Source organism: Zeugodacus cucurbitae, chromosome 4 (genome assembly GCF_028554725.1).
Source record: "Zeugodacus cucurbitae isolate PBARC_wt_2022May chromosome 4, idZeuCucr1.2, whole genome shotgun sequence".
Taxonomy (NCBI): Eukaryota; Metazoa; Arthropoda; class Insecta; order Diptera; family Tephritidae; genus Zeugodacus; species Zeugodacus cucurbitae.
Genome location: NC_071669.1, coordinates 74112239 through 74128139, shown reverse-complemented (window position 1 = coordinate 74128139; position 15901 = coordinate 74112239). Strand labels below are relative to the sequence as shown.

At 36.9% G+C, this 15901-nt stretch overlaps 2 protein-coding genes across 4 annotated transcripts in view; one reads left to right on the top strand and one right to left on the bottom strand.

Moving 5' to 3' along the window:
* Positions 1-5057: 5057 nt before the first annotated feature.
* On the top strand, positions 5058-9753 carry LOC105212933 (facilitated trehalose transporter Tret1). The gene is made up of 3 exons (XM_054228928.1): positions 5058-5393; positions 8276-8448; positions 8512-9753. The coding sequence occupies exons 1-3, from the start codon at positions 5156-5158 to the stop codon at positions 9667-9669; spliced, it is 1569 nt and encodes a 522-aa protein (XP_054084903.1). The 5' UTR covers positions 5058-5155; the 3' UTR covers positions 9670-9753.
* A 2594-nt stretch (positions 9754-12347) lies between these two features.
* The window catches only part of LOC105212932 (cell adhesion molecule Dscam2), an 81652-nt gene continuing 78098 nt past the window's right edge, over positions 12348-15901 (bottom strand). For 2 of the 3 annotated variants that reach the window (XM_029040715.2, XM_011185313.3), the window contains exon 22: positions 12348-15779. In XM_029040715.2, the coding sequence (XP_028896548.1) occupies positions 15377-15779 (403 nt within the window). In that variant the 3' untranslated portion in view covers positions 12348-15376. The remainder of the gene's footprint in view (positions 15780-15901) is intronic. The other variant, XM_029040717.2, reaches the window with a different exon arrangement.

The window sequence follows — 15901 nt, the reverse complement described above, 5'->3', positions numbered from 1 at the left end:
TATGCTCACTTAATTTGGCTAAGATATTTCACATATTAACCGGTTTCCATCGTATTTTTGAAAATCTTATAATTAGCTATATGAGAGCTATGAGGAGTTATGGCCCGATTTTAACCATTTCTGGTACAGAGACATACTATTAGAAGAAAACGATTTTCTCTGAATTAAATTGAAATATCTGAGAGAATTACCGATATTTTCGGTGAAAAATTACCATAAAAAAAAAATTACCATGAGTTCTTCATATCCAGTGCATTGAAAAGTTATGGTCCGATTTCGACAATTTTTTCACATGTGATGCCATGGATCATATACAATATTTGTGTAAAGTTTTATTTCGCTATCTTCATTGGTACCTTATGTATATCTTATAAAGTGAAGGAATCAGATGAAATTCAAAGTTGAGTTATATGGGAAGTAGGCGTAGTTGTGAACCGATTTCGCCCATATTCCACCAGTGTCATCAGGGTGTCAAGAAAATATCATATACCGAATTTCATTGAAATCTGTCGAGCAGTTCTTGAGATATGGTTTTTGACCCATAAGTGGGCGACGCCACGCCCATTTTCCATTTTGTAAAAAAATCTCAGTGCAGCTTCCTTCTGCTATTTCTTATGTAAAATTTGGTGTATCTGACGTTTCTCGTTAGTGAGTTAACGCACTTTTAGTCATTTTCAACCTAACCTTTGTATGAGAGGTGGGCGTGGTTATTATCCGATTTCTTTCATTTTTGCACTGTATAAGGAAACGGCTAAAAGAAACGAATTCAGAAAGTTTGGTTTATATAGGTCCTATGTTCCAAATTTTGTGGGCGTGACAGTGGTCCGATTCCGTGCATTTTCGAACTTAACCTTCTTATGGTGCCAAGGAATACGTGTTCCAAGTTTCATTAAGATATCTCAATTTTTACTCAAGTTACAGCTTGCACGGACGGACAGACAGACATCCGGATTTGAACTTTACTCCTCACCCTGATCACTTTGGTATATATAACCCTATATCTAACTCGTTTAGTTTTAGGACTTACAAACAACCGTTATGTGGACAAAACTATAATGCTCTCTTTAGCAACTTTTGTTGCGAGAGTATAAAAAACACAGAGCCGTTACCTGAACTTCAAAATACCAGACGGGACAGTTTTAAATGAGTTTAAATGGAAAATTAAAAATTTAGTTATGAGAAAACTTTTTCTGTGATGTATGTGTCCCAACAGGTCCGAAAGGGTTAAATAAAATATTAAATATTATTGTTGCTGACATTGGCTGCTATAAGAATCTTTGAAAAAGAATCATGATGTTTTGAAATTTTCGTATTCTAAAAATTTGAAAGACTATTAATCCTTACCTTTATAATATATTTATATAAAAGTATGTAATTTTTGTTTATGTTGTTTATTTTCATTTCCAAATGTTCTACTAAAGAGACTACTACTACTACCCTTAACCGAAATATTTTCATATCACATTTTGTCTGAAATCCTTCGAAGGTCTTCTGTATTTTTGTAATCTTTAGTCCAGTTCTTCTTTGGAAATATGTATGAAGATGTCGCGTACATATGCGTGTATCCATATGCAGATGTGTGCGCGAAAGATGAAAAATTCACTCGAGTGAGTTGATCTAATGATGTGGAAAATTTAAAAAATATCGATACGAATATTCGTATGAGCGAAAGTGTGTGTGGACGCCGCACTATATAGACTTATGGACGCATAGACATAGATATATATATTTTGGAGCGTCTGTTGATAGCAATTCGCGGATAAAGACGTTGGCGAAGCAGTGCTTGAAGTAGATGCAAATAGTTATATATCGATATTAAAACGCTTGAACGCCACGATGGCATGATGGGAGCGCCCTCGCATATGTCTGCAGAATTGGGTATATAGCCGATTATGCCTCTCTGCGGGTGCAAGTGTGCGCCAGCAGCGAATTGAGACGTTAAAGTTTAGCAAATCAGTCAGGTAAAACTAGATGAATTGCCCTGGTACACTGATACAACATTCCTTGCCCAGGAACAGTGATGGGACTGTTTGATACAAGCTTTTCCCAATAAAAAAAAAAATTGTTTTAAGCTGGTTTCAAAAGCTCCAAACGATTTAATTCCTATGTTAATTCTATTCAAGCGCATATGACTCGGAAAGAAATTCTTCATATTTAAAGCAACTGTTTGACATTTCGATGACAAAATTATATTAACAAAATGGTAATTATCTGCAAAAAGTTTCGAGTTTTGACTTAATTTCATTTTTGAAAATTTACAATTTCGTTTTTGTCAGACACAAAATTTGTTATATGTTTGTTGTCTAACCATGTCAAAGGACAAATGAACACTATTTTCGCAAAGCGTAAACTTTTGTCGAACAACTGAGGAGATAAATGAATTCGAAGTTTGTTTTCTAATTGGTGTTATTATGAGACAAACGGGTTTGAACGCAATAAAATCAAGAAATTATTCACTATCACTTCTACATGGAGCTTTTTAAGCACTAGTCAAAATCCTACTACATATGTACTGCATGTTTTAGAATACATGTATATATACATAAGCATGCATTGATTATAAAAAGAATCAGCTCCATGCTATAGCTTAGTGTTTATATTAGGTTGGCAAATATCTCCCTTCCGCCTTATTGCCTTTAGAATATCGCGGCTATGTATACATCTTTGAAAGATCTTAACATAACCTACAAAACGACGTTATGCATGTTTAGTTTGGATATTACCTTCAACAGTTACGGTTGCCGGCGGAAGACCTGTGACGACGACTATCGATCAAATCTTGGAAAACATCGAGTTAGACCGGCAAGTGGCATCTCGTGACATCGCCCAGGAGATGGGAGTTAGTCATCAAACCATTTTAAATCATCTGCAAAAAGCTGGATACACAAAAACGCTTGATGTTGGCTGCCGCATGATTTGACGCAAAAAACCTTCGGTACCGAAGACGTTGGCCTGCGATGTTCTGCTGAAACGGAACGATCTCGAACCTTTTTTGGAGCGGATGGTAACTGGCGACGAGTAATGGATCACATACGACAATATCAAGCGAAAACGGGCGTGGTCGAAGGCTGGTGAATCGAAACAGTGACCAAACCGGGATTGACGGTCAGGTTTTGCTGTGTGTTTGGTGGGATTGGAAGGGATTCATCCACTATGAGCTGTCCCCGTTTGGCCAGATGCTTAATTCTTCCATCTACTACGAACAACTGTACCGTTTGAAGCAGGCGATCGACGAGATGCGTCCAGAATCGGCCAACAGAAAGGGTGTAGTGTTCCACCAGGACAACGCCAGACCACACACTTCGTTGATGACTCGTCAGAAGCTACGGGAGCTCGAATGGGATGTTTTATTGCATCCACCATATAGCCCGGACATAGCCCCAAGTGATTACCACCTGTTTCTGTCCATGGCGAATGCCCTTGGTGGTGTAAAGTTGAACTCAAAAGAGGCTTGTGAAAAATGGCTGTTCGAGTTCTTCGCAAATAAGGAGGGGGGATTCTACGTGGGGGTATTATGAAATTGTCGTCTAGATGGAAACAGATTATCGAACGAAACGGCGCATATTTAGTTCAAATCTGATCACTGTAACACTTTTTACAAAGCATTGAAGCGGAAGGGTGATATTTGCCAACCTAATATGTTCTTAGAAATCAACAATATGAAGTAAAGCACAAAGACTAATTGAGTAAAGTTCTAACTCAAATTAAGAAGTTTGGCACTTTTGGTGAATCGCGTTTCAATAAAGCTTAAGGAACTTCAGGAGAAACATCCAGCCAACAAGTAGACTTGTACATTTACACTTTAATGAAAAGTCAACGAGATCCAACTACAACACTTTGGCGAAATTTGCAAATGCAAACTGAAATAGCAACTCTAGAATCAGCCTGGAGGCAGCCAACCAACTGCAAGTGGGTAAATATTTATTTCTGACAGTGCCAGTCTTCTCACTACGCCAAGAGTAGCCGTTGAAATTTTGCGTGCTGTTGTTGACCTCTGGGATCTCCTTAAAGTCGATGCAATGCCAACGTCAAGGCGAGCGCAGAGCCAGAGCCAGAGCTTGGCGTACTGAAGTATTTGTAATAGTGTTCTGAAGTTTTAGCTCACAACAACAACAACACTCACACTAACACCACAGTATCGAACTGATTAGAAGTTGATTGATTTACCCATTGGCGGTCGCTTAACATCGAAACTGGTGAAAGCGAGAAAGTAAAGCTTTCAACAACAACTTATTCGCAAATGCGGAAAAATTCACAAAATTAAATATTTGACCATTGCCTTCGACTGGCGCATTGTGGCATTGCAAAATTTATAAATTTTCAGCCCTGCAGAAGCTCTGGCGGCACTTTGAATGCATATTTGATATGAGATTGGAGAGTTTATGGATTGCAGTTTATGCCAGTGGAAATATACATCAGTCGCAGTCTCAAGTGTTGACCTAACTTGTTGTTGTGATACTGAATAATTGAAAGCTTAGGATTAAATTGTAAATTTGAATGCCTAAGAAGAAGTGAGCATAAGCGCACTTGAACGGTTTTTAAGAAGCCATTTCACTAGAACGTTCATTGTTTTATCTGTAAAATGCATTCCACGGCATGAAACGTACTCATACTGCCTAAATGGGTTATTCCCCAGTCTTTGATTTGGTTTGCTTTGATTTGTTGCAGATTGTTGTTGTACTTCGCTGTTTCGCAGTAATAAGAAGTAAATTGCTTTGTCGTGTGTCATAGTTGATTTTTTTCAACTTTGAACAACTACAGAAGTGTTGTTGCTCATGTGCATAATTTTTCGAGAGTACAAAAATATAATAAATACATACTACTAAATACTTTGTGGTTTAACGTGCGGTTTCTAAACTTCTTGCAAAGCTGTTCCTTCACTCGTACGTGTAATCTACATTACGTAAGTCCAATAAGTAAGCAAGGTCGGCATACACAAAAATATTATTTGCAACAAAAGTGTATTAAAATTTGGCAGGAAACTGGCTGATATCGCTCAAGCACACATGAAACAAGCGAAGATAAAAAACTTCAGAGCTGGTATCAAAGTAGCGAGTTTGCATTTCAAGAGCTCAGTACGAGCTTAACTGACCAAAGACGCGGTTGCCAAATAATTATATATCGGGAGAGAAATAATATCAATTTTATAGTAAATATGGAATATGGTGACACATATCCGTATAACCAGCAGACTGACCACGTCGTTACAATGGCTGTCCCATCGGAGAATGCTGCACAAAATTGTACACCCGCTGTTGTTCACGTTAAAGCCTCTGTCCCACCAACTGGGTATGCCCACAGCCTGCAACAGCCGCCACAAAGTGTACCGCCAGTGGAGGGTTGGTTCGCACGCAACCGAGCCATTATGCCGCAAATGACCTCAGCCGGAGCAGGTAAGTACTGTTAGTTCGACGCATTGATAGCATCGAAAATCTTGTCTCCTAAACCTTCAAAAAATATCTGTTTAAAGGTTCCTCAAAATTCTAAGGGATTTATTTAGCAAACCAGTTTGCCTACAATAAGTGCCAAAAACCCTAGAGATAGATCAGCAACTTAGTGATTAACTAATTCAAATTTACTCGTGGGTTGCTGTTCATCAACTCTCTTGATGTTTATACTCTTGCAACAAAAGTTGCTAAGAAAGTATTTTCATTTTTGTTCACATAACGGTTGTTTGTAAGTCATAAAACTAAACGAGTTAGACATAGGGTTATATATATCAAAATGATCAGAATGACGAGGCGAGGAATGAGATGAAATTCAAAAATGAGTTATATGGGAAGTTGTCGTGGTTGTGAACCGATTTCGTCCATTTTTCACACGTGTCATTAGGGTGTCAAGAAAATATTATACACCGAATTTCATTCGAATCGGTCGAGTAGTTCCTGAGATATGGTTTATGACCCATAAGTGGCCGATGCCACGCCCATTTTCCATTTTGTAAAAAGATCTGAGTACAGCTCCCTTTTGCTATTTCTTCTGCAAAATTTAGTGTTTCTGACGTTTTTCGTTAGTGAGTTAACCCACTTTAAGTAATTTTTAACCTAACCTTTGTATGGGAGGTGGATGTGGTTATTATCCGATTTCAACTATTTTCATGGTGTGTAGTAGGGTACGTAGGAGAACCGACTGCAGAAAGTTTGGTTTATATAGCTCTATTGGTTTGCGAGATATGTACAAAAAACTTAGTAGGGGGCGGGGCCACGCCCACTTCCCCAAAAAAATTACATCCAAATATGCCTCTTCATAGTGCGATCCTTCATACCAAATTTTATTTCCATAGCTTTATTTATGGCTTAGTTATGGCACTTTATGTGTTTTCGGTTTTCGCCATTTTGTGGGCGTGGCAGTGGTCCAATTTTGCTCATTTTCAAAAGCAACCTTCCTATGGTGCCAAGAAATAAGTGTGCCAAGTTTCATCAAGATATCTTAATTTTTACTCAAGTTACAGCTTGCACAAACGGACGGACAGACAGACATTCGGATTTAAACTCCACTCTTCACCCTGATCACTTTGGTATATATAACCCTATATCTAACTCGTTTAGTTTTGGGTGTTACAAACAACCGTTATGTGAACAAAACTATAATACTCTCTTTAGCAACATTTGTTGCGAGAGTATAATGAACAAATCAGATGGAATTCAAAATTGAGTTATATGGGAAGTAGACGTAGTTGTGAATCATCAGGGTGTCAAGAAAGTGTTATATACCGAATTTCATTGAAATCGGTCGAATAGTTCTTGAGATATGGTTTTTGACCCATAAGTAGGCGACGCCACGCCCATTTTCCATTTTGTGAAAAAAATCTCAGTGCAGGTTCCCTCTGCCATTTCTTATGCAAAATGTGGTGTTTCTGACGTTTTTCGTTAGGGAGTTAACCCACTTTTAGTAATTTTCAACCTAAGCTTTGTATGGGAGGTAGGCGTGGTTATTATCCGATTTCTTTCATTTTTGGACTGTATGAGGAAATGGCTAAAAGAAATGACTGCAGAAAGTTTGGCTTATATAGCTTTATTGGTTTGCGAGTTATATACAAAAAACCTATTTGAGGGCGGGGTCACGCCCACTTTTCCAAAAAAAAATTACATCAAAATGTGCCCTCCCTAATGGGATCCTATGTTCCAAATTTCATTTTCATAACTTTATTTATGGCTTAGTTATGACACTGTATAGATTTTCGGTTTCCACCATTTTGTGGGCGTGGCAGTGGACCGATTTTGCCCATTTTCGAAAGCAACCTCCTCAGGGTGCCAAGGAACATGTGTTCCAAGTTTCATTAAGATATCTTAATTTTTACTCAAGTTACCGCTTGCACGGACAGACGGACAGACATCCGGATTTCAAATCTACTCGTCATCCTGATCATTTATGTATATATAACCCCATATCTAACTCTTATATTTCTTGGTGACACAAACAACCGTTATGTGAACAAAACTATTATACTCTGTGCAACAGGTTGCGAGAATATAATAAACAAGTAAGGAAGGGCTAAGTTCGTGTGTAATCGAATATTATATACTCTCGCAATTTACTTATTTAATTTTATGTGTTTTATCTTAACACAGAAATCGACCCACATATTCGACATAAAGTTCACTAGAATATCCAAAATCATTGTATATAGTATATGGGGACTGTGGTAATTCATGTATTGATTTCAACTCGTTTTGCCACCGAGCTATATAGTCTATATACTTTACAATTTTTCTGTCATGAGCTGTGCACGTATTCATTCAGTAGGCGTACTCCGAGGTTATACAAAAAGTGTTCAAAAACATAAAAAATAATTGTTTTATTTTAAAACAAAGTGAACTATATAAATAAATAAAGATAAGATAGTTATTAAAAAATATCAGTCATTAGAAAAGTTTTAGTTTATTTATAATAATTTAGTTGTTGCCTGTAGTCAACTGGGACGTACCTAATGAGACAGGATACAAAGGTGTCAAGGATCTCGTGTACCAAGTTTCATGAAGCAATCTTACGTTTTACTTAAGCTATTGCTTGCACGGATTGACAAATAGACATCCGTATTGAACTCTGGTCGTCACCCTGAACATATACCAAATATATATAATCTATATTTAACAAATATAAATCGAAAATTTTCAGTCCCAACAAAAACTTTGAATTTTAACATTGGAGTTGAATTGAAGGTTGATGTACACTAATTAGGGACCTTTAAGCTTAATATCTTCGAGTTTGTTTAATATTTGCACATTTTTTATCCGAGCAGTGCTTCAATCAAACTAATTTCATACAATTTCAGCTATGCTCGTTTTGGTTTCGGGCGGCATGAACATCGCTTGGAGCTGTGGAGTTACCGGTGTTCGGAGCTTCAGATTAGAAAGGCATATTTTCATATGCTGGTACATCGCTGCGATTATTGGAGCTTTAGTCTCAGCATTCATCACTAACCGCGTATCAAAGAGGCTCATTTATGTAAGTACGATCGCAATTGAAGAAAGCCAACCGAAAATTTGACTTTGCTTGTTTACCTTTTAGCTATTTTCGTCCTTTTTGGTTCTGATCGGAGGCATATTCTTCGTAGCATTGGCTCATGAATACGGGGCCATTGCCGTCGGCCGCTACTTGAATGGCTTCGCTGTAGGGCTCATGTTCGTGCCAATGATAGTGTTGATCGGCGAAGAGGTGATCAGTAGTAGGCGCGGCATGGCCGCCGCAATTTTGGAGGCAGGCAGCGTTACTCTCGGAATTTACCTGCAAATTGTATTTACGGCTACCTATGCTCATAAAACAACTTCATTCGACAACTCATTTGGACCCACACAACTGCATGGCATCGTCGTTATCGTTAATGCAGTCTTAGCGTTTGTTATGTCTTACTTCTTGGTGGTCGAATCCCCCGTTCAGCATTTGATGGAAAATAACGAGCTGGAGGCCATCAATTGCCTGCGACGTCTGCAACGTCCATTCGTGGTAACGCAGGAGACATATCAGCGTTTGGAGGAACATAAACGCTATATTCAAGCCAACGATCCGAACGGCGACAAAGGTATACCGGCACTAGTAAAGCTTTGCTTAATACGTGGCCTGGTTGCGCTCTCATTCTCGTCGGTCATTACTAGCGCAGTTCGTTTTGCGACTTTGCGGTATACAATCAAAACCGTTACGTGGCCTTCGTATACAATCAAAATCGATACGTGGCCTTGGATACTATTTGGATTGTTTTTGTGGCTGGGCAGCTATATTGCAGCCTTCGCTTTGGACTTGGTTGGACGCAAGATAGTCCCTCTTATCAGCGCCCTTCTCTGCGGTATCTTGGCGATCGCCATCGGCGCCATTTGCAAAGATTTAATCAACAACTTCTCTCAGTCGAAAGTGGGATCTGTGTTATTTATGCTCTTCGTGCTCGGACTGTTTGCGAGCTTCTTCAGCAGTTCGTCTTCAGCATATTTGACTGAAGCATTTCCGCTGCACATGAAGCCCTTTTACATTGCTCTGTCCTTCACTGTGCAGATGTTCGTTTTACTCATTATCGGTGTATGCAAAAAGGATCAAAACACTTTCGGCGCCTACTTCATTACATTTGGTGTATTTTATTTGGTATTCTTTATTATAGGCTTTTTCTGTTTGCCCGAGACCAAGCAAGATTCACTGCAAGAAGCTCAAAGAAAATTCAGAAATTTTTTAATACGATGAGCGTAATTCAATCGTATTACTCACGACACGATATTATTTGATCAAGAATAAAGTCTTAATTTGGGTCTTTATAAATACGTGGTTTCCAAGTTTTTTCTTAAAATGCTTATCAAAAGATTGTTATGTCTCCCCTGTACCAAAGAACGTACATATGTATGTATATAATTTAGTTTTGGAATTTTTGAAATTGTTATTGTTGTGATATGGAATATTTAAAATATTATATATGGCGCAACCGCGAAAGCAGAAAGGAAGCGGTTGCGCTTATGCATCGTTGTTGTTTGTGTAACTTGCGCGAACGCAAGTAAGTAATCTTTAGAAGGCATTGTGGCATATGGGAGTTTGCATGTTTGTGCATCGGTTCGTATATTAGGAAGAAAGAAGAAATAATAATTACATACATATATTCATATGTACATATGTAAGTATGTAGACTAAAGAAATTCGAACTGTATATCGGCATACCCAGAAAGAAGCGTCGGAGGCCCTATGAAGTATATATATAAATGATCAGTATGTTGAACTGAGTCGATTTAGCCATGTCCGTCTGTCTGTCTGTATATATACGAACTAGACCTTCAGTTTTTAAGATATCGGTTTTTTTGCAGATGTTATTTTCTCTTCAAGAAGCTGCTCATTTGTCGGAACTGCCGATATCGGAACACTATATCATATAGCTGCCATACAAACTGAACGATCGGAATCAAGGGCTTGTATGGAAAATTTTCGCATTTGACGTGGTATCTTCACGAAATTTTACATGGATTACTACTTAAGGTAATAATATAATCTCCGAAGAAATTGTTCAGATCGGTTAACTATATAACCTTAATGCTTCTAGCAAACAACCCGGCTAAAAATAATTAGTAAAATGTTTTCTTTTTTTTTGCTTACTTTTTCTTACGTCTTTAGATTTGCTTAAACAAATAGTTACTAAAAGAAATGCACCTATGAAGGGTATATTAGCTTCGGTACAGCCGAAGTTAACGTTTTTCCTTGTTTTTATTTTACATTACTTTAAAATTAATTATTATTATCTTGATTAGCCTTTTCACACAGCCAAATTATGTGATCAATTAAAATTTTGATTGAGAAACCAGTTTTTTCCCTCCACACAGCCGGCAACTCGATAACAAATCAGCTGTTATACATTTTTGTTATTGCTTTTCATAAGAGGTTGGTAAGTTTCAAGAGTTGATTGCTATTTTCCAATAATCACAGCCATTATTTCCAGCAGCGACATCCACCGTCCAGTAATATTACCGCTTTTTATAAAAATACATCAAAAATTACAACGCAGTCAACGGACAAAGAACGTATATGAAATAACAAATTCTTGGCGTAGATTGCATTTCATTTACAACTCGTTTAAAAGTTAATGTAGAAAAATTACGTTTTTATTTTGTATAGCAAATCTATCTAAATCAGCGCTTTAATCGAGCAAAGACCGTTTAATTGATCAATTAGCTCCTGTGCGAAAAGGCCTTAACGCGCATTTGAAAGAAAAGATACGGAAGCCATCTCTGTTCCCATGTTCCTTTATCGAGAGGTGTGTTCATTTACAGTGTTCGAAATTTTTTCGATGTTCCCCAATGTCAAAGACCGTATTAACATATATATATATGTCTGATTACTATACGTTCTTTGTTTTTATTATACGTTCTTTGTTTCTGTTCCTAGTTATTGCGTTAACATTCTCAGGATAAAGCAGTGCTATCTACTGACCGGTAGATGGCGCTTAATAACTGCATTATCATCAGTTATAGTATACTTAATTGACACAATATCCAGCTAAATAAGTTAAATCGCAAAAATTAACCTTCGTTAGAAAGCGCAGAAAAAATGAGGCCCACTATTCCCTATAGATGGCGAATTTCCGGAAAATTTTCTGAAAGAAGCTCACAACATTTTGTCTAATAATAGGGGGATTCTCTTGCTCTTGCAAAACCCTTGCACGGTGCACGAATTGCAAAGTTTTCCAATCTGTGCAATGGCACAACGGCAAAACACATGCAAAAGAAAATATGCAATGGCTGCAGAATAGCAGCAATCTTGCAAGAGCAAGGGAACTCCCTTAATATTCCAGTTGAATTTCCCTTTGCAACATTATTGAACCATTCATTGTTCTATAATATAGTCTAGAGGACTCACTTTCGCCTTGATATTTCTTTAGTAGTCAGAGGATTTTCGATCGTTTGAGGAGATTTTCCTGCTAATTTCTAATCAACGATTATCATTATCGTATTATCAAGGATTATAAAATGAATTTTGTCTCATGTTTCAGAGTTCGTCTCCATCATACTTGTTCTAGCACACTTTATTAGAAACGAAGTCGAAGATTTTCAAAATGTTAACAAATCGAAATAATTTACTTACCCATTTGTTTTGATTTCATAATGAAGAGGAATTTAGATTTTAGATTTTAAATATTGTATAATTTATTTTACACATTTAATATAATTTGTTATTTCAATTTAATGTTTTAATCATTTTGTGCTAGTTAATATTTAAATAGTACATTACACAAGTATCAATAATCGTTACACTAGTTATGATTACATTTTGCATTTTGATTGTGTTTATCGAAGTTTTCACTTTGCTCCTCAACTCTCCTTACTTTGCCTCTTTGTCGCGTTGCCACATATTTTATTGAATATTATTTAAAATTGTATTTCTCAATTGAATTTCCAATTTTTTGTATTTGTCGAATCTCATTTCAGACTAATTGTAATTTTGCATATATACATACATTGGTATGATTACATTTATATAACAGTATGAGGGTAATCGGAATTGCATGATTTCGTTCTAAATTATAAAAACCTTTCGATTGTTTCTATGCTCAGTACAAATTTGTCGCCTTCGTTACATTATTTATTATACTAAATTCGTACAATTCGATGTGATTAACTTGTGGAACAAATAACTGATGCACTTCCTCTCTGTCAACATTTAAGCAGTTGAAATAATTAGATTTCTGAAAATAGTTTCGAAACGTTTGCTCTGCTCGTTAATCGCTTAACTGTCTGCTGATTATTTGGTATTTCGGTATAGTTAGTTAGTTATTTAGTTATGTGTCTTGGCAATGTATTGTATACGTACAGCTGATCGAAAGTATCGAGCTATTTTTGGCACACACTGTATCCAGCGCCTGGACTTTAGGTGAGTTCGTTCTATTGTTTAAATCTAAACATTAAGAGTTCCAGAAATAAATATATACACATACATATATATGTTATGCTATATCAGACGATATTGTTGTAAATACATACATATACCTACGAGTAACCGTATTTAGCTGAATTTCGAAAGATACTTTACTACTTTGTTTATGTTTAATTGATAATAGTTTTCTCACAAATTCTCTTTGTTGCTTATTTACTTATTTGCCGTTGTTATTGTTGTTATTTGAGTACAATTGAGTTTACCCAAGTAAAAGTCTAAAAGTATATCTGCCGAAAATTAGACTATGCTAATTGCAATACTCCTGGATAAGTACCACTGCGGCCTACTTTTGGACGCTCATTCGAACTATCCAAATTTGACATTTTTATTAGATATTTGATACTTGGGTTAATATTTTCATTTCTTTTGTTTAGTCTAAAAAATAGAGATTTTTACAAAACTACAGACTTTATTCGAATAATTTTGGATACCTTGTATTTCGTTATTTATGCTTCACTACCTAGAGTCTATGCTTAGATGTATGCTTATGTTTTACTTCAATTGTTAAATTTGTATTTTGTTTCATAAATCTTGAATTTGGCACATGGTTTCCGAAATGTAGTTACGACAAATTAAAAATTCTCAAAGAAATCGTTTTGTTCTTCTTTTTCCTTAATTTTTTTTTTTTGGTTTATACCTTTCATTTTTAATTTTTGATTTTTTTGTTCGGAGTGATCGTTCTCAATTGTATCATCTTTTAAGTTTGCTTAATGCTGCACTTCCCCAGCATAATACGTGTTTGATTTGCTCTATAAAAATTACTTTTTTTTGTTAATTTCGAAACTTGAGGTTCATCAAATATTTAAGTATAAACATTGCTTGTGTGAATACTTGTATAAATAAATGCAACTCTGTTAATACATTGGCTCATTTTCAGCTGACGCTCAAAATTTTAAAACTGTTTTCCATTAACCATAAGTTAGTTTAGTTTGATATTTATCTACAGTGATTTTGTACACACTAAATATATGGTTTCATATTCCATCAGTATTTGCTATCAAAAGAAATACAAAATATATGTAAATGAGGAGTTTGTAGTTTTCCAAATTCCCATAAATTATCATATTGAAACTTATTTCGATCGTTATGAGTAGTTGTTGCCTAATTTCGACTGGTAAAAGTAGATGAGTATTAAGTATTACTTGATACTCGGTAAATAGTAGTCTGCTGTAGTAAGATAGTAGCGATTATCGCAGTACTTATGCTATATAAATACTAGAGTACTGCTCTACTCAAGTGTTATCCACATACGTATTTAGTTAATCGATTTGTGTGTCATTAACTTACTTTTTGTAACATCAGTCAGTATAAAAATGATTACAAACAATATTCACAAGTATTCTCTTATTAAAATCCACTAACCTATAAATCTATACACATTTACAAATATACATAAATACAAATAAACACGAAAAGCATATAATCTGACAAATTCATATGTAGGTAAGTGATGCCGAGCCGTTGGCTTCAAGAGATCGAACGTTCTCAATATTTGGCAAAGCAAGCGATCTCTAGTGTATACCTACTGACGGACTGGGAAGTCAGCCTAGAAAGCCACACAAATGAGTTTGCTCCGATGACCTTGTGAACCCGAATGCTACAAATACGCTGAAATCTTGAGGCCAACTCTTCGCAGGCATCACTAAATTACATGAGTACAAACCTTAACTTACATACATATATACAATCAACCTGGTTTACAACAAGAAACGGATGTTTAATAGAAACCGGAGTGCTATTCTTTCGCTCCACAATCGGTTCTCTTTATTAGCCTTCCTTATTTCTAAACAGTTATGACAACTTACCTTTAACTGTGCTTTGGAAGACACACAGAAGTGTATTCATTCATATAAAACCTTGCACATACAACCTTAGGTTAGGTTGACCTTGTTCTTACTGACTACCGTTATTATTTGAACACACACATAAGTGTAACTAAACGCTGGGTAGGTGGTGGTTGGGAGGGCGTGGTTGAGAGTTCGGTTAAGCATTCATGGGTTGGGGAATGAAATTTACATGCGGCATCACCAAAAATGTTCAGGGTTCAGTGTTTAAGTTTAGATGTGTGTGGGGGGTGTGTATATTACTTTAAGTCTTGTAGAAATTTTGATTGATTGTCCGAAAGTTTAAATTCATCTGTATTCCATGGGGGGGTGTGAAGTTGAGTTTCCAGAGTGAAATATAGAGGGGATGGCAATTTCGTGGGAGTCAAGGTGATTGATAGAAATGGGGTTCTCTTAACGCGTGGAGGTTCGTTAGGGATCACATATCTATGCATTATGTAAAACAACAACATCAACATTCTCATACACTACAGGTAAGGTGTACCTCGTTGGAGTCCCCACGATTCCAAGAATAAGAGCGTGGCAACGGAAATTCACTAAACACCGATATTTGACACATATTACCAGTGAATTAACTCATTTACCGTTAATGGGGCAGCTTCGTGTGTCAAACCTTAAAACTGCTGCAACTTCTAATCTCACACGGATATCGAGTAATCTGACTTCTCAGTCAGCAATTTTTGTTGTGCCGGTGCCGGCGAGTGTTGTTGCCGCGGCTGTTGTTGTTGCTGCTGCTGTGCTGGTTGTGCGTGTTGTTGGGCTTTTGGTTGTTGCGGTTGTTGCACGCAGCGCGTCTCCTGCTGTTGTTGTTGCTGTTGCTGTTGTTTTTGCTGCAGCTGTGAAGTGGTCGACGATGGCCTCGACCACAGTGTCGAGCGCATTCCCAATTTTAGTTTCTTCAGAGTGTCCACATCGCACTCCACCTCGGACAGCTCGATGCGTTCGGTCTCGACGGGCAGCTGATGGAAGCCGCCGCTGGTGGGCATTACGGTGCATTCGGCCTGCAGCTGCAATGGATGCAGTGTGCGTATGCCTCCGGCTCTGCTCGGTTGTTGTTTTATCATTTCGATGTTGTTGTTGTGATTGTTGGTTGTTGCAATTATTATCATTTATCGTTGTGATTGTTGTTGGTTGGTGGTTAGTGCATGTTTTTGAGGTGGAAG

Coding starts and splice junctions, on each gene's coding strand:
- LOC105212933 (XM_054228928.1), top strand. CDS start 5,156: ATGGAATATGGTGACACATATCCGTATAACCAGCAGACTGACCACGTC. Junction 5,394..8,275: donor AATGACCTCAGCCGGAGCAG/GTAAGTACTGTT, acceptor ATACAATTTCAG/CTATGCTCGTTTTGGTTTCG. Junction 8,449..8,511: donor TATCAAAGAGGCTCATTTAT/GTAAGTACGATC, acceptor TTTACCTTTTAG/CTATTTTCGTCCTTTTTGGT.